The 23,647-nt window shown below is 40.8% G+C and overlaps 1 protein-coding gene across 5 annotated transcripts in view; it reads left to right on the top strand.

Annotated features, from left to right (window-relative positions):
* The window catches only part of pard3bb (par-3 family cell polarity regulator beta b), a 307,077-nt gene that overhangs the window by 241,929 nt on the left and 41,501 nt on the right, over positions 1–23,647 (top strand). For all 5 annotated transcript variants that reach the window (XM_053496440.1, XM_053496439.1, XM_053496437.1 and 2 more), the window contains 2 exons: positions 10,425–10,541; positions 13,631–13,912. In XM_053496440.1, coding sequence (XP_053352415.1) covers positions 10,425–10,541; positions 13,631–13,912 — 399 coding nt within the window. The remainder of the gene's footprint in view (positions 1–10,424; positions 10,542–13,630; positions 13,913–23,647) is intronic.

Below are 23,647 nucleotides of genomic sequence, written 5' to 3'. Positions count from 1 at the left end.
TAACCATCATTATACATCTGAGCAGTTGAGGGTTAAGGGCCTTGCTCAAGGGGACAACTTGGTTGTGGCGGGGTTTGAACATGGGACTTTCGGACTATAATCCAATGCCTTAACCACTGAGCTACCCCTGTCTTCATCACCACTGCAACAACTTGCACTGCTAGTTCTTTTGGGACTTTGAATTGCTAGGTCTTGTCAGTATAAAAAAGGTATCTCTGATGTTTAAGACGGGGTTTGGATGTCTGCCTTTAAGTGATTTTGAGAGGACTCCCTCCTCAGCAGCATGATGTCTGCTTGCTTTTGATCTGTCCAGATGAAGGTGCAATTACCTGACCCACCTTAGATCCATCCATATGAGAAAGCTTCATCAGTAATTCTGTTTGATCCTATCTGAGGGTATAGGACAATAAAAGGAACCCTAGTCGATTCTTTACCTCTGAAACATCTGACGTACCCGTTCTGCTGAAAGCATTCAGTCTGACGAGAAGCCGCGTTTGCATACGAGAATCGTTCTTGTTGCTGGGAAAAGCCCTCAGGTCTGGGGTTGGGGTTGGCATGTTAATAGTCACATGAGAATAGAGCACTAACTGATTAAGACGCTGTCCTGCACAAGCTCAGTGAATAGCTGCAGATGTTAATGATTGGTGTGTGTTCTTCAGTGCATATTTGTGTGTGTGTGTGAGTGAGTGTGAAATCCAGGTCAAGAGCCCAGGCTCTGGAGGGCCTTTGTTGTTTTGCTGTCCCATACCCTGGGGGTCTGTGTGTGTGAATGTGAGCGGTCCATTTAACTTGTGTTCACTGTCAGAAACATACAGTCTTTTATTTAAGTGTAAAATTACTGGAAATTACTGACGATTATTCTGCAATTTGAGTCACATTTGTCAAAAAAAAAAAAAAACGTTAATGTCTGGCTCTTTGCATTGTCCTCACTTAAAATGTAAAAAAAAGAAGAAAAAAAAACACTTTTCTTTCTTAAATGTATTGTATTTGATCAGTGGTATGGTGAATGTTAGGGCAATGTTAGCTTAGCGTTGTCAGCGTGTCGTTATTAGCTTTAATGATGGTCTCCCTAATAGCGCTGCTCATTGTATTATAATTACAGATCCAGTGATGTGGGGCGGATCCTACTGACACTGAAAAGAGGAGAAAGAGACCTTTTGTGGATTCACTCACTCCTGTCACTCTTCTCTTCTCTCTTCTCGTCACACGCACACGTTTCAGCCAGAGTGGCCCCTGGCATCTGTAACACTACCCTTGGGGCATCCAGTGCCACTCAGTTGGACAAAAGCCCTGCAGCTATGCGTCTTTGTGGATGTGTCTTAAAAGAACAGATTTCTCTTTATTTCCACTTCTTTTCTCATGTGATGTGTCTCTTTGAGATGCACATGTGTGGAACTTCTTTTAGTTCTTTTCATGAAGTGATGTCCACCCAGTGTTCCAATCCCATTCAGTTTATCCATTACTATGCACTCATTAGAAGGTGTCCTCGTCATTTTTCTTTTTTTAAATTAAATTTTGTTTTATGCCTCTGTATCTTTGAACTTTCCCCCACCTTTTTTTTTTGCGTGGTTTCTTGGCTTGTTTTGAACTTTGTTTTCCACTTTTTGCCTTCCTTTTCTTCCAGTATATGTTGGACTATATTCTATCTGTTTAATCTCGAAGGGTGCTTCATTGGCATGACAAAAGTGGACGTTCATATTGCTGAAGATCTGAAACGGGAATAAAATCAGATGAAAAAACAAGTCACAAAATAACAACGTAAATAATTTTTTTGTTTTAAATAACAGAAAAATAAAGGCATTTAACCGTGCAGTCAAAAATAAAGTGACACTGAATTAAGCAAATGTTATTATAATAATAACAACAACAACAGTAATAACAGTAAAATGAATAATGAAATTTCTTCAAATGAATGAAGAAAGTACAGTCAAGGAAGAATTATTAGTGATACAAAAGAGGGGGGGAAGGAAAGAAAAATAAAATAAAAAAAGATATAGAATATAAAGTGCATGCACGTACAGTATGTACTGTATGCATGAGTGCCCGCCCTTCTGTATGCTGATTCTTCAGTCATCGTCCCCTCTTTCTCTCTCTCTCTCTCTCTCTCTCTATCTCTATCTTTCTCTCTCTCTCTCTCTCTCTCTCTCTCTCTCTGTGTGACTCAGCTGTAAGGTGAAGAAGTCATGTTTCAGTTGAACTCTGCTTACCCCAGAGCCTGGCAGGTTCCTTGCCCGCCCTGCCCACGGTTCTTTGCCCTCCTGCCTGGCTTTGACACTGAACAGATGTCCCTGCAGCTCTAGGTCTGTCTCTCTGTCAGCACTCAGCATCATGTACCCAGTGTGCCATTAAGCATCCCACCCCTGCCTGCTTCCCTCAGCTTTCATCACCATTATCCTGCAGGCGTAGAGAGCGGCGCACGGCCCTCTCTCGAACCCCCCAACCAGCCAAATGGAGGGACATAATTACAGGCATTTTGCTTTTCATAATGGCCAGATCTAGGGGAGTGATGGAGGTGTGGGCTGCTCAGAACCCATTTCTTTCTGCTGATTGGAGCACAGTTTCGTAAATTTCCCTGATTAACGTGGGGAAATGGTTCGAGCGCGCCAGTACGGCATTAGAAGATTTACAAAGAGGAAAGTTTTAACCAGAGCCAAGCCAGAAAGTGATAAAGAGCTAGCAGTGACAGACTGTGTGTGTGTGTGTGTGTGTGTGTGCACGATCATGAACGTGTATGTGCACGCACCGTGGCGTAGCTGCCTGAAAGACAAACTGACATCTCTCAGGGTTTGTACTGAAGATTTTCATTAAAAGTTATCTCCCGAATGTGCCAACTCCTCTCTAATACAACTTCGCTCTAATAATAATAAATGAAATACAGAATGATGGAATTATTTTGATAATGCCAAGAGAATGAGATTAAAATGTCAGGATCGGTCTCCTCAATGTCCTTGCATGTTTAGGGGACTTTTTCCTTTGCTTTAGTTCGACTGTCTTCTTCACTTCAGATATTTCTAAAGATTTAGCATTCATATTTAAAGCTCAAGAAACATTATGTCAGATGGTGTATGTGTCCGGAGGAGGGATAATTAATATATCGGTAGAAGGATGCAAAGGTTGAGGTTCTGCCAGGCAGGAGGTCTAGAGGAAGACCAAAGAGGTGATTTGTGGATGCAGTGAGAGAGGACATGAAGTTAGTTGGAGTGAGAGAAGAGGAAGCAGAGGATAGGGTTAGCTGGAGGCAGATGATTCGCTGTGGCGACCCCTGAAATGGTACAGCCGAAAGACAAATTCGAAGATGATGATTTATATGTGTGTGTGTGTGTGTGTCTGTAACGGTACATACAGTACGTATTAAATACAATTTCAGTGTATTTAAGCCTGTTTATTTATTTGAAGGTGCATGTGAAGTAAAGGTGTGTGTGTGTGTGTGTGTGTGTGTGTGTGGCCCTTTTGTGCAGCACAGATGGCGTGTGTGTGTGTGCGTGTGAGTCTGTTCGAAATGGCTGTGTTTTATGCTAATGAGCGGAGGAACATGCACTGCTGTTCTGCCTTTGCTCTCCTGTTGAATATTCAGCATTCACTCGCCTGTTTCCTCTAATAACCAGAGAGCATGCTAATGAATTCATCAGGCTAGGCTGCTAATTGGCCGTTTGAACATCGCCGGCTCCTTCAGTATGTTTCTCTCTGCCAATCAGGACCCCCGGAACCGGTCCATGTCACTCCATTGTCTAACCCGTTACACTGATGTGTGCCCAAGCTGTTTTTTGTTGTTGTTATTAGTAGTAGTAATCAGAGTATTTATTTTGTTTGTTAATTTGTTTATTTATTTATTTTTATAGCGACCTCATATCCTTTGCAGATATTGCGAATAAACATTATGTTGTGTCGGGAATGTTAACCCACTTAAGTGATTTTTTTCCCCCTATCCCGGCTCGTCTTTCTCTTTCCTGATTGGTTCATTTACTTTCTCCAACTGGCACCTATTAAGCTGCTATGGAGACGATTCTCATTATTTCAGCTCAGGCCCCGTCGGGAGCCACGGACAGTCGCAAAGGTCAGAGCCGTGACATCACCGCGACCGCGGCTAATCTCATTTGAGCTCTGAATCCTGCGGTAATCGGACTCCTCTTTTTAGAGAAAGCACATGAAAAGGAAAGTCAGGAATTAAAAGAGGTTTAATTTCCTTTTTACAGATTTCTCATTCTCAAACAGAGATTGTCACAAACCCATATTGGGGTTTTCTTTTAGACTAGTGAGTGTGTGTTTGCTGTGTGAAAGTGTTTCTGTGGACCTTTGTGAATGTTTTTCTTTTGCTGCGTGTGTATGCATGTGTGTGTGTGTGTTTTGAGAATGTGTGTGCTTTTCTCAGGAATAGTGTGTAATGAATATGGAGAGGCTGCAGAGAGAGCTAATTAAAGCAGGCAGGCTTTGCGCTGGTCTGCAGGTGTCCTGTAACACCCCCATCTCTCTCTCTCTCTCTCTCTCTCTCTCTCTCTCTACACACACACATACGCACACACATAAACATTAAGTTTTGATTTCACTATCTAGACAAATTCCCCCTTGTATCAGATATTAGTCTATGACTAATTTAATGTGGTGTTGAATATAAATGCTCTGTTTCTTTCTAGTATGTTTTGTCTCTACTTATGCGTTCTAATTGTTATTTAGACTTTAATTATTATTGTTAATAAGAGTTATTCAGAACAGTGTGAGCTGCTATACATCTGTACAATCTCTTTTTAGATTAAAAATCGGTTTTGAGCATTGGAATTTGTCTAAACCGTATGTGTTCACACACACACAAACAAACAAATAAATGCATCGAGAGAGAGAGACCATGTTGTAGAGATGACATTGGCATTTCATTGCCCTTTGTACTTACATATTACATTTATATTGCTGTATTATAAAAGTACTATACTGAGCAAACAGAGCGACTCCACAGTACAGAGCGAAAGCGAGACATGTCCGTAAGCGACAAAGGAATTGAGAGGTTGTAATTAGAAAATGACAGTGTGTACTGAGGCATTAGCGATTGTGTGTGCGGTAATTAGGCCAGTCCAGGCCTCTGTTGAACTTGGAAGTGAGAAATGCTCGACTCGTCTCCTAGTCACTTTTACAGACTAAATAAAGTGCAGACCCTTTGCAGCTGTTTAATCCAGCTGTGGTGTGTAGCCATGTAGTTTCACGCAGCAACCCCTGCACAGCTGTTTCAGCGTACAGTATAGTACGTGTCCTGTTTGTAGGGGTAAGATTAACTTGTAGTAAATAGCAGTTTAAGAAAAGGTTATTATGAGTATATAGAGAAGGGCAGCTCCTGAAAGGAAAAAAAAAATCTCTGAATTAAATGCCCTTGAATGTTAAGCACAATATAAATATATGCATTTTTTATTATTTTCACTATTATTAATACAAAAAGGGCACCTTTAATTGTTTTGTTTTCGATTAGGGTCCAAGCACTTTTTTTCCTCGAAGGATTTTTATTTATTTTTTTAAGCATCTGGGGCTTTTTGGGGGTCTTAACATAGTCAAAAAGTCATGAAAATCAGCACACAGGTTGGAATCTGCTGCTATTATAATTAGTTGTTCTAGCAATGTAATAGTTTATAGCCTGAAACCCTGTGTGAAAGAAAGCCATTCATTATTGGGTTCCACATAGAATCTTTAAACGGTGCCCAAAGATGATGAAAAGGAGATGTCTTTAGGGTGCAATCACATGTTTAAAAAACAAAATATTAGTCGTTATGTAAAAGGCTACGGGTAAATGTTTTCCTTCAAAAGTAGTGACTAGTTCATTGACACGTTCACATAAATGGCAGCCCTGGACTTATTGCCAACGTGGCATGCTGTAAGTTATTGTATGTGACTCATCTTTTATTTAGTGAAGCCTGTGTTCAAGCTCTGTAGGTAAAGGGCCATCTTCCAAAATCCACTGACTGAGAGAACACAGCGATGAGCTAAAGAAGTGACCAAAAAGCCAAAAGGAGTTTTGAGGGAGCTTGATATTCACAGCAGTGATGTAGAAGGTGTTCACAGAAGAAGCGTTACCCGTAAGCTTTATGGTAGAGTGGAGCAGGCCATATGAAACCCTGTTTGTAGATTCAAACTCCAGTGGAAAAAATCATCTTTAGTTGGGTATGACCAAAATCGAATTTGGCAAACCCAATACTGCTCATCCCCCTGAGCACATCGCCCCTTTCCATAATGAAGTATGGGGGAGGTAGTGTAATGTTTTTGTGAATGTTTTTCATCAGTTGATGGATGGGGCAAAATACATTACAGTCCTAGAAGAAATCCTGTTGCAGTGGTCACGAGACTTGAGACTGGATCGGTTCATTTTTTTCAGCAGGACAACAACACTAAGCTCTACTACACTGGAATAGGTTTCAAGAACCGGAAGGATTTGATAGAATGTTTCAGTCAGAATCTTTGACAAGATTTTCTGTCGCAAACAGTTTTTCCCCAATCTGATACAAACTCGAGCAGTTTTGCCAAGAAAAATGGGCAAAAAACAAACAAACAGATGTACAAAACTGATGGAGAGATATACTGGACCAGAAGAAAACTAGCAGAAATATATTTTGCTGTTAGTTTGTTATTAGTGAAAGTAAAGTGGGTGGGAATGACATGTCTTCAAGCTGACACTTATCTACAAGAAGACTAAGAATGGGCAAAGAAGTGTGATAATGCATAAAGTAGTCATAAAGAGCAAGCGTCTGCGTGACATACAGTGCCATATCTGCTACTCCCTCTCTGTCCTGGGTTAACTGACAGCGTGTGTAATGGCGTCTGAAGCGTTTCCTCTGACGCCAGCAGCATGGCTTCCTCTGACAGCATAATTATTACCTTTTATTTATCCATTTGCTCGACTCTGCTCAGCCCGCGTTTTTTGATATCGCGCTCAGATGAGTGTCAGGCAGCTTGTTTAAGAAAAGACGGGTTGACGCGTCCCCACAACCGCGCACGTTCGCAATTAAGCGAACATGCACGTTGGGGGTGCGTAACACGTTTCTGTTTACACATGTCGAGCAAATTAACCTTTTAAAGCCTTTTACAGCAGGCCTCATGTTTGCTTTCGCATCCCCCGTCCATTACAAGCGCTGTCCCCTTGACGGTGTCCTTGTGTGCAAGCGTGCACTCTGTAATCAGACCTACACCTTCCCGTATCGACACGTATATCGATACAAGCACTATCTGCATGTCGTTTTTCGATTTAGGCTGGAAGTACGTTGTTTAGCATTCAGACCACAGATGTGCTGGTCTTAATTAGGAAGCTGAATGGGCGTGCTGCGGTTGCATGCCAAACACCACGATGAAATAGCTCCTGTTTAATGAGATAAATGTAGCAATTAAGTTATGAGAGTGGTGTGAATCACATAGATAGCCTGCCAGAGGACAAATGACAGGAGGCAGTGTGTGTGTGTGTGTGTGTATGTGAATGAGGGTTTATGGAACCCAGTATTTAAGCGAATGCTTCAGTGTTTTGTTTTGTTTTTTCACTTAATCTCAACCACATCTGGAGTGTAATTCTGATTCTTCTACACCAAAGAACAATTTTGACCTTTCCCTGTACTAAGAAAGGAAAAGTTGACTATGTGTTTTAATAGAAGTCTAAGAAAAGTTCTTGAATTCCCCTTAAACTTTGTTTTTCAATACACACCACTGGCGTCTACTGTTTAAGACGGATATGAGGTAACATCCTAGCTTTGCTGTCCTTATCGTTCATCTGACTGTGAGATGAACTGCATGTTGTATGATGGAACCATTCCTTTGAGAACGTTTCGAGGAGTATGAGTCAGGACAAATGGAACAAAAGACGATTGTGTGTTTGAGTGTGTGTCTGTGTAACACCTGTGCAGGGCACTCAGAGACCTCTCTGTGATCTACAGCTGAGTCCTCTCTCCAGGTCGCCCTCCTCCTGACACATGACCTTTTGAATAAGTCTGTCCGTCTGCGTGATTCTGTTTCTGACGTCAGTATCGTTGTTGCACCTGAGAGAAGAATCCTGTCCGTCTCCGGCACAGCATTGCTCACACGGTTGTACATGTCATCGATCATCTGTTCGCACGTCCTCGTACGTTCACACCGCCTTAAGTTTGGAGCGGGGGGTCTCTTTCTATTGACGTGTCCCATCTGTGTCTTGGCAAACCATGACTCGGTTTTAATCTGATTATTTGATGCTGTCGGATCTGGGTTGTATGCTGATTAGATATCTCCATGTAGACAAACAGAAATCTGATTACCGGACTGTGTGTAATTAGTTAATTAAGTCAGCACTTGATAACTTCCGTTGCGTTGTCCTGAGTCTTTTGTAAGTATTTTTTTTTTTCTATTGAGAAGACCCTTTTATTCTCACCTATGATTAAACCTGCCTGTCAAGGCACATTGCAAAATGACACATGAAAAAATTAGCATGGTAGAACTGCAGTTGTGTTGCCCCTAAACTCCACTGGGTTCCTCAGTTCGATCCTGCTTTTTATGTGAGGCCTTTTCTGTGTCCGGCACATGCCAGTTTGGTTTTCTCTGGATTCTCTGGTTTGCTTTTGCCTCTGGAAACATGATCCTTGCTACTGTATATAGTATTACCCCTAGATCCAAGTGTGTGTTTGTAGTGCCCTATGATGGTCTCTTGTGCCATCATAATGTATGTTTGGGACAATGACCATTGTTAAAAGCGCTATATAAATAAAAATTGAAATTGAAATTGAAATGTTGTTTTTGTTTTTTTTGCCTCATGCTCAGCGTGACCAAGATGAGCTGCGGATCCACCTTGATGCTGTGGGCTAAAGAAACCAATGTATAATCCATGGCAGAAATAAAACTCAGACCAACAAAAGTGGTTTGTGGGATTAGAATGAAATCTTAGATTATGCTGATTTATATCCAGATATGGTGGGCAGGGCTGGCTCTGTGATTAAGGTGCTGATTGGAGGTCCCTGGTTTGAGCCCTGACACCACTGGGCTGCTACTCCTGGACCCTCAAACAAGGTTCTTCACCACCAAGTGATCAGATGCAATCCGACATCAAGCTAGCAACCCAAGCTCATATGTAACTGCCACAACAATGACAGATATACTCCCCCCCATATCAAGATATGATCCTGGTATTAAAGACGTCTTAAGCACCCTGAGATAAACTGGGTGATCATTGACTGAATGGATGCAGAGACACGGATGACAGTGAATCGACGGTGGCTTGACTGATTTAGAGTCATAGCATGAACCCGAAACTCTTTGCTTTAGCAGTAGATGAAGTTTTGTGGAGATTCCCAACTCTTTCCCCTGGTCTGATTAAAAAAATGCTGCCCTCTGAGGCTTTGTAAATAGTGATTTCTGTTTATCTGCCACATAAAGACATTTGCTGATGGAATTCGAATTCCTTCTTCTTTCTTTATGCATGCTAACACTTGCAGGCCATTAAGCACAAGTTAATTAAGTTGGTTATTAAGCAAATGGACAGTTATGGCCATGCTGTTTTAGCACATCCGTACATGTGCATTTATACTTTTCTCTCGTGCGTAACTGGCTCCAAGCTTTCTATTCATCCCTTTTTAAATGGACTTTTTAATGCATTCCTTTTTGTCTCAGTAGGAACTTAAAAGGTAATTAAAGATACTTGACGTGTTCACTGCGCATGTTGTGCATCATATTTATTTTTGCTAATAAAACAGTTTTTAAAAATCAATAGAATGGGAGGGGGGAGGTTCTCTGAGTAAAAGCCGAGTCCTTAAGATTGCTAGTACTCAGTATATACAGTACGGTATAACATTCATTGTGTTTCATAGTGTTGGTGATAGAGTTATTGGTGTTTAGCAGATTAGTAAGAAAACGCAATATTAAACCATTAATTCAGCATTTTTCTTCAACATTAAAATTCCATCTGTAAAAAAAAAAAAAGGTAATTTTTAAGGGGAAAAGCAAGATGCCTATACCAAACAGTGTATACACACACACACACACACACACACACACACATAGAGAGAGAGAGTGTGATTCCTGGCATTTATATTACAATATGTGTTAGTGTGAGATGCAAATTATCGTTATGATATAACGATGGCTTACGTGGCTCAGTATGAGTACTGTGCATGTGTGTGTTTATAGGACAAGGATGTTTTTCTGTTTACATCTGGGTGTGTGGTTAAGCGGTGTGACAGGAGCGCACGACAGAAACAACCTCAGTGAGCTGGAGAGATGCAGTCGGGTGCATGAGGTGCTCAGTGAGGCAGAGATGATGCATGTTATAACTGAGCATCTTTACTGCTACCTACCCAACCCTAAAGACACACACACACACACACACACACACACACACAAACACACACACAGGTGCTAAGCTGGATACATCTATTTACCCACAGTGATCAATCAATTCTTTTACTCATTCTCTCTCTCTCTCTCTCTCTCTCTCTCTTTCTCAGGTTTGGAAAGAAGAAGGAAGAGAAGAGTAAAGGTGAGAACAAGGCAAGCACACCGAAGCAGGCATCAGAAATGCTGAGTGAGGAAGAGTTGGAGAGGATGAAAGAAGAGAGGGAAAGGTGAGATGATATGTGTTAGCTCTTTTCTCCCACTTCTCTTTACCTTCTCTCTCTCTCTGTCTTTTCTAATATTAGTCTAAACAATGTATTTATGGTAGTGTCTGTAACTTCTTTCTGTATAATTCTAAAACACACTAGCAGCCTGACTGGCGTATTGCTAGTCAGAATGTCTTATTTCTGTAATACATTGGGGTTTATACAACAGTTAGTTCTGATTAAATAATCTGATTGGACTAGAGGCAGTTTTTGTGAAACTTTTATATAAAAGTAATATCACATTTGAGGTTGTGCTGCTGGATATTAACACAGCTGTAATGTCTTAACTCATACCTAAAACTGCATTACAGCACAACAGCCCTCCGTCTCATGTAAGATTGCTTAATTAAGCTCTTTATATTAATATTAATAATGATTATAATAATAATAAAGTTGTTTATTTATTTATTTTTTGTCAAATTGCTTTGTTCTTAGATTTTTTAATTTAAGGCTGTGGCTTCCATTCATTCATTCCATTCATTCACACAAATGACAGATCGCAATTTATTTCTGTACAAGTTTCATATAAAGTCATGCTTTTCTTCCAGCTAGAAAGACAAGTGGCATTTAAAATAAAATTCCCTCCTAAGTAAATGTGTTGTAAGTACTTAATTAAAGCACTACTTGCACCTTGCTTTTTCATGCATTTATTTTATATAAAATGCCAGTGATGTGCATGATTAGCACAGTTTCATTTACGTTTATGGGAAGTGTCAGGTGTCCGTATGCCGAGCAATAGGTCTTGGAAATTTAAGCTTTCCTGCCCTTTAGTGAATGTTGTCCCCCCAAACACAAGTATAATATAAGTAATGTCAGTCAAATTCTACAACCCTCGTTTCTGTGCAAATACACAGTTTATATAACAGTTAGTTCTGCTTGACCTGGTATTTTTTTTCAGTTACAGTTTATTTAGTACAAATTTATTTATTGTTTAGAATAATTCTGACTTGATTTAGCTCAGTGTAACTGCAGAAGCTCGATACGAGTCTTAGCTAACCTTTGTAATGCATTTTTGCAAGGAACGAGGGTTGTGGAGTTTGACCCTGATTGCTTACGCTGTACTGTTCTGGTGACCAGTGTTGGTCACAAAATCATTGTCTTTAAAAAGTAATCAGTTACATTACAGCGTTACTTTCTGATAAAAGTAACTAGTTTGAGTACCCTTCTATTGCAGAAAATGAAAACTCCTTAGTGATTCCTCATGCATGTTGTTTTAGTCAAGACCTTTATAATTATTCTACCATCATCACTCAGCGAAGTTTGGCCCATAATCTGTTAACTACTTATACCCCTATCTCACCTACGCGGTTTCACGCGGTGGGCGTAAGTACAGTACATCAGGATTCACTGTGAGTTTTGGTGCTGTAATTAGGTTTCAGTCTTTCCGCGCGTCGGTCCTCGCGTATTCAAACCGCGTAGCTAAGATAGGGGTGTAACAGCAGGAATAACAGGGGGCGGGGCTTGTAGGATGACTTTCACACACACACTAACGGATGGGAAATAACTGCTGTCTGGCTCACGGATTAAATAAATTGTCTGAATAACGGATTACATTTTTGAAAAGTAACTTAATAACTGAAAACTTACAACGACCAAGATTTACTGTAATTTATTTATACCTTTGATTTAAAACGGACTTTAGAGTTATAGAGTAAAATGAACTTCAGTTGATCATTTTTTCTTATTTTGATGCAGTTTTTGTTTGAAATAGCCGCTCAGATACCCTGCAAATATACATTAATAACCTTTTTTTTTAAACCCCTTCACACATTCAAGGCTTTAGTTTTAGTACTTAGTCACTGTTCTATTATAACAGCCAAACCTGCTAGCTGGATAAACATGTAGTTTCTAATGTAAAGAATGTCGCCATACTTTTGAAACCAGTAGTATTTTAAATATTGCAAGACATTGTTCTCATCATTAATAAAAGAGCGAAGCTCTTCCAGGATTTCTTACAGTGCTAGAAGAATAACAGAAGTCACTAGAGAGGTAAATTATTGCACAATGATATTTCAGTTCACTCTTTTTTTTAAGAATTGTACATTATTACAATTTTCTGTAATCAAACTGTAATAAGAAAGCGGAATAAAATAAACAGGAACCTTATGAGGTCTCTCCGTTTGTTGTGGGTGGAACCTGCCAGTAGAGACATGGGAAATAAATTAATTTAGTCGAATCAAGTAGAATATTTTCATATTTTATTATTTTGTGTCATGTTTTCCGAGGCTTATGGTGAGTCAAAAGAGGCACGTCTTCCTTCTGTTTTTTCCGTATGCTCCAGCGTGGCCCAGGAGCTGTTTTTTCTGTGTTTTACTGGCTTTCTCTGGCTTGAGAGAGGGGGAAAAATAGAAGCAAGCCATTGCACTTTCTATCCATGTGTATTGATCACATCCCTTTTTATCCTGTAAGTCACATTGCTGTAAATACAGCCAGGAAGCAAAAATATCAAGTGAAGAGAAATTGGAAAGTAAAAAAATTGGCACTTAGAGTAAACCCCTGTAAAAAGCGACATGCACTAAAGCCTGATTTATGCTCCTGCTTCAGATCTGCACAGAGCCTACTTTGTGCCAGGATGTAAGCATTCATACTTGAGCTGTTGTGTTTGTCGCTGTGCAGTTAGACCGCTAAACCACTAGTTGGCGGTAATTTTTCCACCCCCAACTGGTCAATTCGCCACTCTTTGATGAGTTTTATGCCTTACTACAAACCACGTTGAACGAAGCTGGATGGACCTTGTTGGAGCTCAGAGTTGTTGTACAACAGTTATTTTACTGAAATTACCAGAACATTTACACGAGAGAACTCAAAAATGGAAGCATAGAAAAAGAAGCAGGAAATGTGATGCTACCAAGGGGACCAAAAACAGGCCTTGCAAGTCTGCGTTGCATTTCAGAGGATGTGTTTGTCAGGCTGTGGGGTACACAGCTATGCGAGACCTACCGCATAGACTTGTCGCAGAAGCATAAATCAGGCTTTGTCACATCTCCTGTAGGCTTCATACCGAAGCCAGACCTGTGGTTGTGTTCAATATCTCTGCTTCCTGTGTTAACCAGGATTGAAGCAAAGCACCAGGAGCTGAGAGACCGACAGGCTCGGGATCGCTTTGTTTCTCCAGATGTAGAGGATGACGACGTGGACCCCAATTACGCCCGGATCACCCCCTTCAGAGGACGCCCGTCTCCGTCTCAGTCTCCATACGGGACCCGTAGTCCGTCGCCTCAGAGAGCCACGCAGCTTACTAATCACAGCCGAGAGCCGTCAACCGAGGATCCGCTCGATGGCCTTTACGCCAAGATCAACAAACCGAAAGGCTCAACCGCACCGGGAGCTGACAGGTGAGGAACACAAGCACACACTCACAAACATGCACTCTTAGCTACAGTTAAAAGCGATAAGTATCTTAAAAACGTTTTCACACACATTAATCGAGCTACTTAAGTACAATTATTGGTAGACAGTTACTCATCAAGTCAACCTTTTTAATTGTATAGTGTGTCTATGATTGATGAATACATTTTAACAGTTTGAGACCCATTGTATTTGTCTGCAACATGTTTACGATTGAACAGATGATGGAGGCTGTTCCAAGTAATATAAGAATATAAATGAGGCATTATATCAGATGCAATCCTCCCGTTCTATCCGGATTTGAAACCAGCCATTAGGGATGTCCAGTAGTTAGGTTTAGAGTGTTGGCTGGGAATTGAACCTGGGCCTTCCACATGGCTGGCGAGAAGCCTCCCCCTAATGCACTGAGCGTTGTTTTAATTACTGTCTAAAAAATGCTTTGGAAGATTTTCTCTAAATGATTATAGAGTGTGATTGAAAACTAATGTTTTGATGCTTTAAGGATGCTTTATGTCCATATCATGAGATATTTTTCATATCATGTATTTTCATACCATGCACTCCTTCAAACATTGATTAATTATTTGTGCATTTGAGCAAATAAACCTCTTTCTTATATGATAGTATTTGAGCATGTGGTATTTATGGGGATTATCAGGTTTTCACATAATGCTTATCTCATGTCTACAGCAGAAGCGGCGGTCAGGAGTGATAGGAAAGAATGTGCATTAGAGTGTTGGCAATAATGAGCAAACAAAAATGCTGATTTGGCTCGTCTTTGTGTAACAGGGTATGTGTGTCAGGTGTAAATTATCTTCAATACGGTCTACATGAGGGAGAAAGAGCAGCAGTGCTAATCATGTAATTAGGTTTATTTGCTCACTGGTTGTAGTTTTATCCCAATAACTGCCAGAAACTTGGACCATAATGTATGTTTTCTCAGGCTATCACTGATGTGTAAAACTAATCAGGTCTCCCCTGCACTGTCTCATCATCTACTAATGAGTCCTCATATGCACACGTACACACTCATCATTGCTCTCTCTCTCTCTTTGTAACACATGGCCACATCAAAGTTCGGCCGACGTCACGTCTTTTCTGTCGTCCATCACAAAGTGGCCTGTGAGCCCCATCAGTGACTGATGTGCTGCTCTTGAACTCATGATCTACCACTTCATTTATGACCACATCTTATAGTGTGTGTGTTGGAGACAACAAATAACTTCACCTCCACACACTCACATACTTTCTCTCTCTCTCTCTTTCTCTCTCCCAAGCAGTCAGCACTGAGATTAATTTAAGATAACCCATGACAAATGATTTGCCACTTCTGAAGAATGAAGCGTCCCTAATTTCCTCACCTGCTGCCCAGGTGTGTGTGGAGGTGTTGTGTGTTATTCGCTGCATATTAATTCCCCACCTGTCTCTCTCTCTCTCTCTCTCTCTGCGAATTCCTCACTTTGAATTTACTGAAAGCCTGCTGATGCGATACTTGCAGGCATGTTGACATAGCGTGATGAATTAGTTATACCTCAGTGGCGCCTGCGCTCAGAGAGTCTGCTAAATGTGAGAGTCGCTGTGCCGTAAAGAGGCTGTATGATTTAATACCAGCCACAGAAAGCCATTAAAGAAGGCGAGTTATTTAGAAAGGCCGGCAATTTCAAACAGTCTGCTGCCCGCAATGGTCGTTTAAAAAAAAAAAATGCCACTCCTATACTTCTGCTATCACACAAGCCAGAGAGCGCTATGAGTCGTTAATTGTTATAACATTCACTACTCTGTGCTTAATCTGCTGCTTCGTTACACTTTACAATCTTATTTATTTTTTTCTATCTGAAGTTATGGAATATATTATCTTGGATGAGTCTGCAATGTATTGGAGTGATGCGTGTAGTAAACTTTTAGTTTTTAGCTTCCCGATATTTAAACTTAGTGCGATTTTGCTGCTTTGTGATTTTTATATATATATATTATTCAAATCAATTGATTTGCATTTATGTTCGTCTTAAATAGCTATATTATATTACTTGCAGGGTTTAAAGTATTAAAACCTACTAAATGTATCCCATATGCATTTAAATGCTGTATAACTTGCATATAACTTGGTGATTTTTTTTTGTTGTTAGTTTGTTTTGTTTAAATGTTATGTCTCGTGTCGCTTATATACTTCAAGGAATTTGTTATTTTTAGAGAGTTTTAAGAGTTGTAAGAGTTTTTTGTGAATAGATTCTGAATCGAAAAAACGGCTCATAGATTCAATTAAATAAGTTCATCAATAAAAGACTGATTAAATTGCAAAACTTTAATCCCTCTCATCTGTCTCGCACTATAAGAGCTCTACTGTTGTAGAACCCAACGTTTCATTTAGCCTGCTTTTGCGTTTGGCCCTTTGGGGAGTCCCTTAAAAAACAAAGCGCTTTTTAAAAAAGGATCTTTACCCAACCCCTTCAGGAGACAGGAAATTTTAACTTAAGTCTGGAAACCTGGAAAGACCACCTAAGATTATTTCTTGCGCTTATATAACACACCAGGTTGAAAAGTCAACCCAATATTGCAGAAAACCTGAACATGCTAGTCCACTCAAACAAACAACTCCACTAGTACACTTCTGAACTTATAATAATAATAATAATTAGTATTTTATTGATCCTAATGGGAAATTGTAATTTTTTGCATATCCCAGTTAGGAAGCTGGGGTCAGAGTGTGCAATGTCAGGCGGGATACATTGCCCCTATAGCAGATAGGGTTAAGGGCCTTGCTCAAGGACTCAAGAGTGGAACCTTGGCAGTGCTGGGACTTGATGTTGCTTAAAGGTGACGGCACAGAAATGACATGGTTCTAACGAGATTTTGCCATACAACGGTAATTATACATACACCAGCCTTTTCTAAACCATTTTTCGGCGCTGTGTCTTTTTGCCCTGCTGTCTTCATTAATGATCGGCCACATTAAAATAAATTCTCTCTTTTTATATGGCACCCTGTGGATCGCAGTCCTGATGACGTAACCTCTTAAGCATCTAATGTTTCCTCCCGAAGCTTGTAGTCCCACGTACCTGTCGAAGATGTGTGTATATATATATATATATATATATATATATATATATATGTGTGTGTGTGCGTGTGTATATATACACACACACACACACACACACACACACATATATATACCCACACACATACACACACTTATATACACACACACACACATATGTACGTGTGTGTGTGTGTATATATATATATATGTGTGTGTGTGTGTATATATATATATATATACACACACACACACATATATATATATACACACACCACTCCATCCACTCCAATTAAAAACTATATATATGTGTGTGTGTGCGTGTGTATATATACACACACACACATTTATCACACACACACACACACACACACACACACACATATATACCCACACACATACACACACTTATATACACACACACACACATATGTACGTGTGTGTGTGTGTATATATATATATATGTGTGTGTGTGTGTATATATATATATATACACACACACACACATATATATATATACACACACCACTCCATCCACTCCAATTAAAAACTATATATATGTGTGTGTGTGTGTGTGTGTGTGTGTGTGTGTGTGTGTGTGTGTGTGTGTGTTAGCTTGCTCTTTCCTCCCATCATGTATGAGGCCAGGACTGTGCTCAGTGGGAGCAGCCACTTCACTTTCATTTCTTTAAGCCTTGCCTTTACCTAAAAAAAAAAAAAATCCTTTTTATTCCGAGCTCTTAGCATGCAGGCACTCCACCTCACTACCCTTGTTTTCCACCTCTCCATCTTCCCTTTCATCAGAGAGCCAGGGTTGGAGAGTGGGCAGTCCGGAGGCCATGGGGGATTGAAAAGAGTGAAGCTCTTGTGGCGCTTCTTGTGTGGGAAAGGAGCAGGAGTTTGGGGGAGGAGGGGGTGAAAACGGCTTCTCCAGTCCTGAAGTGCTCCTGGAACAAAAAAAAAAATTCCTGATGTAACAACCCCAGCTCTCTAGAGCTCTGCTCCACTCCAATTAAAAACTAATCATTCTTTCTCTGGAGAGTAGAACCAGGGAGATGAAGCGCAGGGGAAGAGGAGGGAGTTGTTTTTGTGCACAGTGACTCAGTCAAGGGGAAAGAGACGGAAACGGCGACGGGCCCCGTGGTACCCCATCTCTGCAGACCTTCCGAAGAACTAAATCAGGAGGATGCAATAGACGTGAAAGGTAGAATGGAAGAAGAAAGCGCTGCCGGCCTCAAACTGTCCCTGTGTAGTGAATGGTGTGTTTCGGGATGTACCCGTGAACAATAACCTCCACGCTGCCCCGAACAAACAGCCCACCGCTCCCATCAGCCGTCCAGCAGGACCACGACTAAGCGCCTCAAGAACCCATCAGCGGCGACTCGGCAGGTCAACTATGTTCGCTCGACCACCCCATCAGCTGCCATTGTGCTCCCGATATTGCGGAAAGATTTCTCTGTGCCGAGGTGGCCAAAATGTGCCACATCTTCAGCTTTTTCTCTTCATCTCCGACCTCCTACCTCCCACCTCCCAGTTCCCTCCTGCTCCGCATCCAGCGTTCGAGCTGCATTGCTGTCAGAGTAATTATATAAATCAATAGATGGAGAAAGAAAAGCTTTTAGTGCAGGTTGGGTGAGTGCTCGAGTGCTTCTCTTCCTGTTAATTAATCAGCCATTCTGTTGAACTGAATGGGTGCTCCAGACACACACTCCACTGCTGTTTTTACACACTGCCAAGCTGGTCTCTTAAGTGTCTCCCTGAATCCGGGAGCCCACCCTCTTCCACAATGCCACTGCGCTCTCTCTCTCTCTCTCTCTCTTTCTGTCTGTTTCTCTCTGTCTCTCTCTTTACATCCTTGCTACAGGTAATTGAAGTAGGACCCTATGTGTATGTGTGTGATGGCGAGTACACATTCGGACCAAAGAACGAGAGAGGGGAGGTTGGGGACGAGAGAGGAAGGCTTCTCATGTTTGTTCAAGAACCTCCTGGCTGCCACTTACTGAATGAAAGTAATTCCACATCTCTCTCACAATGGAATAGGTGCATAGAGAAGAAGAAGGGCAAATAAGCACACACATACACCCAGACTTTGTATATTGTTTTTTTTTTCTTACAGTTGCATCTTGTAGCTTAGCAACAAGTCTTTCCAGAGATGTCTTTGTGTTCTGTTTTTAGCAACAGCAGGATTTAAGGTTTGACCGTTTTTTCTTTCTTTTATTTCGCTTTTTTTTTTTTTAAACAGGATTGTGAATTGTTTGCATTTTGTAGTCCATTAGTCAACTCCGAAATTAAGAGATGTGTCTGGCCAGCTGGTCTTCTGTGAAGTTGTGTAGCAGTCTTCCAGAGTATGAGAGGTGTTTTAATGAAACAGTCCTGGCCTCAATTGGCCCTCACCTGAATAGCAGCAAATTAGAATAGTGTTGTGTGTGTGTCAGAGAGAAAGAGAGAGAGAGTGTAGGAAATGAAAGGGAAAAAAAAACATTGATTGCCTGTCCAAATAATGTTATGCTAGCCAAAATATTTTTAATTATTTCTTCAATTGCAAATGGCATGTAAAAAGTGCTGTCACTTCTGGTTAGGACGCTACAAAGCCTAGCTGTCATTGAGGGCTATCTTTTGTTGTCAAATTTCATTTCTGGAAACGTCTACCAATTAGAGCGCAGCAGCCCGGTGCCATTAGGTAGCAAGGGAGCAGTGGAGAAAATTGAGAGATCCACTGCGTTCTGCTCCTTGCTCCCTCAGTCCTCCCTGTTAGAGCCTTCACATACTCACAAGATCGTCCTCATGTCTTCCCCTTGTCGCTGCTTAACAAACTCGGCTCTGAAGTCAGGGAATTTTCTCTCTTTTTGTCGGCTGTGTAATAGGGTTAAGCAGAGAAACGAGAGGAATAAGATCAGACCTGCTCTTCTTGCATTTTTTAAAGTTAAAGCCAGAAGAATCAGCAGGCGTTTAGAAACTACGAATAAAACACAATAGGCTGATGACAATAATCATCAGATTATGATTGTGTAAAGCTGCCTTGCGACATTGACAATTGTTAAAAGCGCTATACAAATAAAATTGAATTGAATCAGAGAAGTGATGTGATGTCATTTCATGCAAGAGAACCTCATGTTGCGTTTTATTCCCCTTATACCACAGCAACTGTTGGAGAACTTTTTATTTATTGAACAATGTCACGTCATAGTTTTTAATCTATTTATGTTGATGTTTTATGTCGCGAAATGTCTGAGAAGCTAGTTAGGTCTGTTTATCTCATATTTACTGTAAGATCAAAAATGTATGTTTTAACAGCAGCCCTTTCAAACATCTCTTGTTTTGTTTAGTTTTTCTTCTTAAGATGTTTACTGTTGGCATGACACAGGACCGATGGTAGCCCTCACGTTTTCTTTTCTGGACAAGCTTTTTTCCAGATGCCCCAAACAATCAGAAAGGGGATTCATCAGAGAAAATGACTTTACCCCAGTTCTCCCTTCAGGCCAATCCCTGTACCTTTTGCAGAATATCAGTCTATCCCTGGTGTTTTAGTCCTGGAGAAGTGGCTTCTTTGCTGCCCTCCTAAAAATGTATGAAGGTGATCGCTACCATCAGTCCCGTGCCAATCCAACAGTAAAGCATCCTGAAACCAGTGATGTGTGGGGTTGTTTCTCAGCCAAGAGAGTGGGCAGAATAAAGAAGAATATCCTCAGAAATCCCAACGATCCAACCACAGATTGGTGTCAAACAATGCCCTTTTCAGCATGGAAGAGCACCTTGTCCAAACAAAAATTCCAAAGTTTGTGTCCATGGCCAGGAAACTTCCCAGACCTCAATCCTTTGGAGAACTAGCGGTCAATTCTCAAGAGGCGGTTTGACAAACAAAAACCCACAAATTCTGATAACCTCTAAGCATTGATTATTTAAGAATGGACTGTTATCAGTCAGGATGTGGCCTAGGCATTGATTGACAGCATCCCAGGGCAAATTGCAGAGGTCTTGAAAAAGAACAGTCATGTAGAAGAAACTGATACGGATGTAGAATTGTTTCCCTTGAAATAAATCTGCCACATCTGGCAGCTTGGTAAGAATGTAGCTGAAGCAAGACGCAGGAAGAACTTAATAAGCGGTGTCATTGGGATGTCCCTTCGTTATTGTCGTGTTGTAGAAGACTGCATTAAGTCCATATTACATGTCTCTGGTGTGTACCATGTTTATTGGCACGCATGCAGCAGGTTATCAAGTGACATTCAGAAAATTTTGTCATGTCCTGGTATTTACACCAACCCTCCGCAATGACAACATAGTAAGCACATGTGATCTGATCGGATGTAGTAATAACACTGATATTATTGGATCTGATGTGCATGTGATCATATGACAACATGACGGACGCATCGAGAACCTGAAAGATACTGTACATGGCTAGGAAGTAGAATGAACCTAAACGCCATTCTTCCATATATTCCACAGCTGGAACTTCACGGTCTTCGTCAGAGTGAGACCCGTGAGCCTATAAAGCCATGCATTATGAAAACATTTCTGTGCATACACTGGAGACTTTTCAAGTAAAAGTTAAAGTAAAAACCTTTTTTTTTCTTTTTAAACTGCCTATGTGATGTGATGCGTCTGCCGTTTGAGTCCCTGCGCAAGTTGTTACTATAGAAACAATGAAATATCACTTCTTACACTTTAGTATGAACTGATGAGGCGAAATTACATCCAGAACTGGTGACAGAGATGCTGCTATAAAGTAGCACCAACAACCAATAGCTCCTAAACATTTCTAATTCCAAAATTCAACAGTGCCGTTCGAAAAAATATCAGATGCTAATACATATATTTATCATTTCTAACAGCTGCTCAGTTCTCAAAGCACTTTTTAAAGACTCTGTCTGTTCTGCACCAGTAACCGACCATTGCTTTGAAATGTGTGTGTGAGAGAGGAACTGAAGAAGAAACAGATTAAAGGAAAGAAACTGAAATGCCCTGTTTTTGTTTCATGTAGCCTGATTAGGCGGCAGATTGAGAGAAGTGTGTACGCGCTTCTTTCGTTTGTCAAACAGATAATGATGTCTCGCTTTTGAAGTCTGTAACTTGTCAGTGGTCTCTCTTCCTCGTTTCCTCTCTCTCTCGTCCCCACTGTCTCTCTGCTGGCCGCACTGACAGTGTTTTTGTGGCCTGTTTCTGAGATGACATAATTAGCTAAGCACCGGACTGTGCTTTGGGGTTGTGCAGTTAGGAGTTTGGACAGGCCTGTCTGCTAGATTTATGTGGGTTCTAGCTGCAAGCCATTATTTACCCTGCACTTAAGATCTGCTCAACGCCACGCCTCGTTCCATCGTAAAACAGCTAACGGAGGGGCGGGGAAACCAACCAGGCTCGCACATAGTAAATGTTTACGTTCAGATTAATCATAGGGAATGTGTTATGTAGAATAGATGGAGCTTAAGGGGGGAAAAAAGAAGAGAAATAGATACACACGAGAAAGTGTCCTTTGAGTTAGATCTTACAATTGTATAGGCTTGAGATTAAAGAGGTGTGGGCCTGTGGTCTAGGAGATGATGTGAGCACCAGGGTGTAAAAGCAAAGATTTACACTATGACTCCTGACAAGACCTGACAACATTCCCAGATGTTAGCGATCTCCATTTAACAATATCACTCTCGATGTTCCTCATGTCATCTCTGAGTTTCTTACCTTACCATTGTCACCTCCAATTTGCTCGTTACAATTAAAATTGCATTTATTTCCAGATTTTTTTTTCTCTCTTTGTGGCAGTGTTCATTATTAAAAGTGCTTATGTAAATAAAACTGAATTGAACTGAAGGTTTTTTTATATATATATTAATTAACTATAATTTTGAGATTTATTACAAAATTATGACAAGTTCATTTAGCGTGTGTGTGTGTGTGTGTGTAGCCAGGTTATCGCATGCCTTATTAATGACTCTATTCATTTGTAGTATCTCTCATCTCTCAGTCTCCTTTGGAAGCCGGCCAAGCACCCAATCACTTACGCATGAAATGAATAGCTAAAAATTGTCTCTTTTATTCCTTTCTTTCTTTATTTATTTTTCCCGCAGAGCACTAATTCTCTCTAGCCGCAATCACACAGCCATCACCGTTGCCCGAGGGAATCGATAACATAGGCTGTAGTTAATGTCTGGCTTTCTTGCGGCTGCAAAAGGAGGAAAACAGGTATCCGTAGCCTGTATTAAACTTTTCCTGCTTTACGCTCTCTGTAAAGTGTCATTGTAGAAGAGAAGGAGCAGCAGGGCAGATGAAGATGCCAGATGTAAGCTTGGCTGGAATTATAGAGTGCGAGATAGTGTATATCATGCCCTTTCTTCTCCTTTCTGATTTCTAATATCTGTGTATGTGTGCATGTGTGTATACAGTTGTGTAAACCGAACGCATGACTGATGGTGATTTCAGTTAAAATCTGAAGGCTGTGCTTTATCAAAATGGCAGCTGTAATTAAGTTTCCTGAGTAAAATATGGTCCCATGTACAGTTCTTAATCCCTCCAGTGCACGCTCCTTCTTGGGACTTGATGAGACAAAGTGAAAAGTATCCTCAGGCCGCACACACGTACACACGCACACTTACACACGCACACACACACACACACACACACACACGTACAAACACACACATGTACACACACACACACACACACAACAAAACCATAGCCTAGCACTGCATCATAG

Source organism: Clarias gariepinus, chromosome 5 (genome assembly GCF_024256425.1).
Source record: "Clarias gariepinus isolate MV-2021 ecotype Netherlands chromosome 5, CGAR_prim_01v2, whole genome shotgun sequence".
NCBI classification, from domain to species: domain Eukaryota; kingdom Metazoa; phylum Chordata; class Actinopteri; order Siluriformes; family Clariidae; genus Clarias; species Clarias gariepinus.
The sequence above is the reverse complement of the archived record's forward strand: the minus strand, read 5'-3'. Positions and strand labels throughout refer to the sequence as shown.